General features: G+C 38.2%; 3 protein-coding genes across 3 annotated transcripts; 1 reads left to right on the forward strand and 2 right to left on the reverse strand.

Moving 5' to 3' along the window:
• Nucleotides 1–155: 155 nt before the first annotated feature.
• LKH1 (bifunctional aminopeptidase/epoxide hydrolase) lies at nt 156–1,361 on the forward strand (the record flags this gene model as incomplete). The annotated part of the gene is made up of 1 exon (XM_015614690.1): nt 156–1,361. The coding sequence occupies one exon, from the start codon at nt 156–158 to the stop codon at nt 1,359–1,361; it is 1,206 nt and encodes a 401-aa protein (XP_015464480.1).
• A 157-nt stretch (nt 1,362–1,518) lies between these two features.
• On the reverse strand, nt 1,519–2,139 carry SNL1 (Snl1p; the record flags this gene model as incomplete). Its single annotated transcript, XM_015614691.1, has 1 exon — nt 1,519–2,139. One exon carries the CDS (start codon nt 2,137–2,139, stop codon nt 1,519–1,521), a length of 621 nt encoding a protein of 206 aa, XP_015464481.1.
• Nucleotides 2,140–2,294: 155 nt separating this feature from the next.
• On the reverse strand, nt 2,295–4,388 carry AC631_05863 (uncharacterized protein; the record flags this gene model as incomplete). The annotated part of the gene is made up of 1 exon (XM_015614692.1): nt 2,295–4,388. The coding sequence occupies one exon, from the start codon at nt 4,386–4,388 to the stop codon at nt 2,295–2,297; it is 2,094 nt and encodes a 697-aa protein (XP_015464482.1).
• Between the last annotated feature and the right edge of the window lie 110 nt (nt 4,389–4,498).

Genomic DNA, 4,498 nt, shown 5'->3' on the forward strand with positions numbered 1-4,498 from the left:
AAGGAGTATATTATTTTCATCAACCTATTCCAATACCATCGTACTTGGTTGCATTGGCATCGGGTGATTTGGCATCTGCTCCAATAGGACCAAGATCAACAGTTTATTCCGAAAAGGTGGGATTAAATGATTGTCAATGGGAATTTGAAAAGGATATGGAGAATTTCATTCAAGTAGCTGAAGGATTAATATTCAAGTACGAATGGTTGAAGTTTGATGCATTAGTCCTACCACTGAGCTTCCCATATGGAGGAATGGAAAACCCAAACATTACATTTGCTACTCCTACATTAATAAGCAAAGATAGATCACAAGTTAAGGTTATGGCGCATGAATTGGCTCATTCTTGGCTGGGTAATTTGGTTACAAATTGTTCATGGGAACATTTTTGGCTAAACGAAGGATGGACAGTTTATTTAGAAAGAAGAATAATTGGGGGAGTAGCAGCTGCTGAAGCTAAATCCTTAGGTGAAAATGAAGCAGTCGAATATGGAGAAAAAAGGAGACACTTTGCTGCTATTGTTGGTTGGAATTCGTTAGTTGATTCTGTTAAAACTTTAGAACCAAAGTATACATCAATAGTTTGGAATCTTAAAGATGGATCAGATCCAGACGATGCATTTTCCCGTATTCCTTACGAAAAAGGCTTCAATTTCCTATTTTACATTGAGCAACAAGTCGGGGGTACCAAAGAGTTTGATCCATTCATCCCATACTACTTCAAAAAATTCCGTTATGAATCATTAGATACCTATCAATTCATAGATACGTTATATGAATTCTTTGAACCTCGTGGAAAAGCGGAAAAGCTAGATGCAATTGATTGGAAAGGTTGGATATTTGGTGAAGGATTACCACCTAACATCCCACGATTTGATACCAGTTTAGCGGATGAATGTTATAGATTAGTAGAAAAATGGACTGATTTTGCCAAGTCTAATTCAACAGATCTTTCTGAATTTGATGAATCTAGAGATATTGGGAATTTTGAACCAGATCAACATAAACTTTTCCTTGGATCCTTAACAGAAAGATTTGAAAAATACCCTCTTCCACTGCAAATTATTAAGAAATTACCATCAGTTTACCCTGTATATGCGGCTAGCACTAATGGTGAAATTAAATCTAGCTGGAATGAATTGCTTATTAGATTTGGAAACTATAGTACTACAGATCAAATAGTCAAGGATTTTGCAAAGTGGTTAGGAACAGTTGGTAGAATGAAGTTTGTGAGACCTGGTTACAAATTATTGCAAAGCTATGTTGACAAAGAATTTGCCATTGCCACATTCACCAAATATGAAAGCAGCTATCACCCCATTTGTAAGACCATGGTCAAGAAGGATTTGGGCCTAATTTAGGAAAATCGACGTTTACCCCCTACACAGTTCTCGATTACAAATAAAACAATTTCTTCATTAAGTATAAGTTACATCTACATAGTTATGAATAGCATATAATATTACATGAGTCCTGCCTTGAGACACAGTAGTCTCTTCTCAAAGAAGCATGACATGTCTAGATATTAACTTCTTTTTTGAATGCATCTAATCTTCTTTGGTGATCTTGAATGAACTTTATGACCTTCTTTCTATTATCTCTCAAAATATCATTTCCAGCAACGTCAATTCCATCCAATTTCATCAACTGCTTCAACAACATTTCTTCGAAATAGTTGTACTTGTATTCCAAATCATCAGCATTTAATGTCTTGTAATTCTCCAAGTATTCGTCAATCTCTGGAACATAAGTCTCTTCAACAAAGTCTAAAATGGATTGTATATCCTCGTTGGCCTTTTGTGCCTTAGTCAACCTCTTCTTAGAACGCTTCTTTTGGTTCTTCTTACTGGATTTACTCGTGCCTTGCTGTCCACTTGAACCCAAAATACGCCCCAAAATAAATAACGTGGTGAAAGCAGTTATCGACAAAGATACTGTGATAGGTGTAACCTTGAAATTGCTAAAATCACTTACTATATCGTCAGTGGAAACATTCTTCAATGCATTGACATAATGTTCAATATCATCATAGCTGGTAGGAATCTTTTCCTTCAACTGGATAAGACATGATTGTACCTCTTGAAATTTGCTTGGGAGTTGAGATCTCAACTGGTTAAAATGTTCGGTAACTGCTTCCATACTCAATGTTCTTGTATAAGTGTAGTATAAGATTAAGAAGAACTTCAGTCCTTTATTGCTAAAATGCTTATTGTCAGAGTGGACAAGTTGAAATTTACGGCATGCTGAAATTACACAAAATTGAATAATGGATTATGCTTATACAGCCGATCTATTTAAATAAATAATTCTCCACTAAAGTTACGGCTTGGTTTAAGATTATCCAATGCTTTCTGTTTTGAAGCCTTGTTTATTGGGGGAGGAATTTTTTTCTGCTTAAAGTCGTTTATTTGGGTCGAACTTTTATCTGTATTTGCAGTTACATCTGCACTGCCAGTGTTTTCAACCGTAGATGGGTTATTAGCCATTTTCTTAGGTAGCCTTCTCTTTGGACCTTTTGAGCGGCCCTTGTTAGGGTGTGTAAGCTTAGATTGAGTCACATTGGTAGTTTCATCACGCAAGGGTAGCGTATTGGCCCTGGGGATATTTGATGCGGGCTTTGATGCACGAACATTCGGTACAGTGCTGGCTCGTATAATTGATGATAACTGATCTTGGAACGAAGCAGGAGTTTTAGGGGGTTTGTTTTCGTTCAAGTCGGAGGATGAGGGAGACTTTGTAGCCACAGGCCTTTCGGGAGAAGCTGCGCTTTTGAGGGATCTGTCAGAAGTTTTCATCCTTTCGATTGTCTTTGTCGGCTCGGGCATGGAGTTATATGAGGCGATTTTTGACAGAGATAGAGGAGCAGCTTTTACAGGCTTCAATTTGGCCAATGCTGCCAAACCCTCAGGGTTTGTGTCTGTAGAATCACGAATAATGGATGGGTTAGATTTTTTGCCTAGTTTCTTCATTTGCGAAATAAGAATAGCATTATCCTCTTCCTGGTATTTCTTAGGAGATGGTTTCGACGGCTTTGGAGGAGCATTTTTGCCGTGAGAAAGCTTCTGCATTTGGGCCTTCAAGATTTCCGTATCCTGCTCTTCATATTTCGAAATTGATGGTTTGGCTGGCTTTGGTGGTGCAGCCCTATTCGTCGATGATGATAACTTTTGCATTTGAGATTTCAAAAGTTCATTCTCCGTTCGAGTATACTTTTCGAGGGATGGTTTAGGGGGCTTTGGAGGTGTTTTAAAGTCAGATCTGCGAGGTTCGGGTGATTTACTTGTAGCGAACAGAGAAGGCTCTAATGGTTTGGCATTTTTAATAGACCAATCCTTTTGGCTATTAGTTGTCTTTACCAGCGACTCCAATGTATCGCTCTTTTTTATAGCACTGTCAAGCCACGAATTCTGCTTCTTCTCCCGTTGAGGAGAAGTCGGTTTGATTATAGATACATCGCTTGGATCATTATGATCTGGAATAAATCTCTGTTTTGCACCTGATGAAGCTGATTGTAACAGACGTGAATCTGAGTTGTGCTTTGTTGCCGATAACGCACTGAGGTATGTAGGTTTCGGCACTATATTCGGTGTTCTTTCGACCTTGCCTTCAACGGTTAGCTTTGTAGAAAGCTTGTCCGATTTTATAGGTTTAATAGGCTTAGAAGTAGGATTAGTTTTTGAATTCACGGAAAAAATATCTTCCACCATATCTTTTGTATTTCCTCCTAAATCAGACCCCTTTTTAATGTCATTTTCTAATTCAGTAAACGATCTATATTTGTTACCCTCGTTTGAAGGAGACTTCAGCTTATACGGTGGTTCTTTGAAATCCTTCTTCAACCGCAGCTCTGGTTTAACTTTTATTGGAACCGGATTTATTAATTCTATGTCAAATTTGGATGACATTCCAGAAGGTTTTGAAGGTTTAGTGGGGCCTGGTCTCTTTACGTCTCTGCGAGGAGGCATAGGAGGGGGTGATTCTTCGTCTTCATTGGCCGGTCTTCTTGGCATTGGAGGTGGTGTCTCAATTAGTCTCGAACTCCTGTACTGTCTTCCGACACTACTTGGTCTCAGAGGCATTTCAGGAGGTGCATCTTCTTCAAGATTCTTTATACTTGTTGAAAAATGATCAATATTCAGTCTACCACTCCTATTGAACTTCAACAGAGGAATATCACCGTGTCCTCGTGTTGAACTATACGAAAACAGCGGCTGATACGATGAACCTTTAATAGGAGAAGAACTGTTCAGTCTCAGTCTCAAATCATCAATATTTCTTTGCAAGTCTCTCTGTCTTTTCTGGTCCTCCCTCAATCTTTCTTGAGATAATTCGGATATACTGGACAAAAAATCGTCCACTTTCTTTGAAGAAGGAGAAACTTCAGTCATAGCTGCTTAACCTCTGAATCACTAGTTACTATGATCTAATTCTGATCAAATATCGATAGGATTCTGTTTGTAAACAATAAACCTGTAAACCGAGTAAATAAATTTACATG

Source organism: Debaryomyces fabryi, assembly GCF_001447935.2.
Source record: "Debaryomyces fabryi strain CBS 789 chromosome Unknown contig00306, whole genome shotgun sequence".
Lineage (NCBI taxonomy): Eukaryota > Fungi > Ascomycota > Pichiomycetes > Serinales > Debaryomycetaceae > Debaryomyces > Debaryomyces fabryi.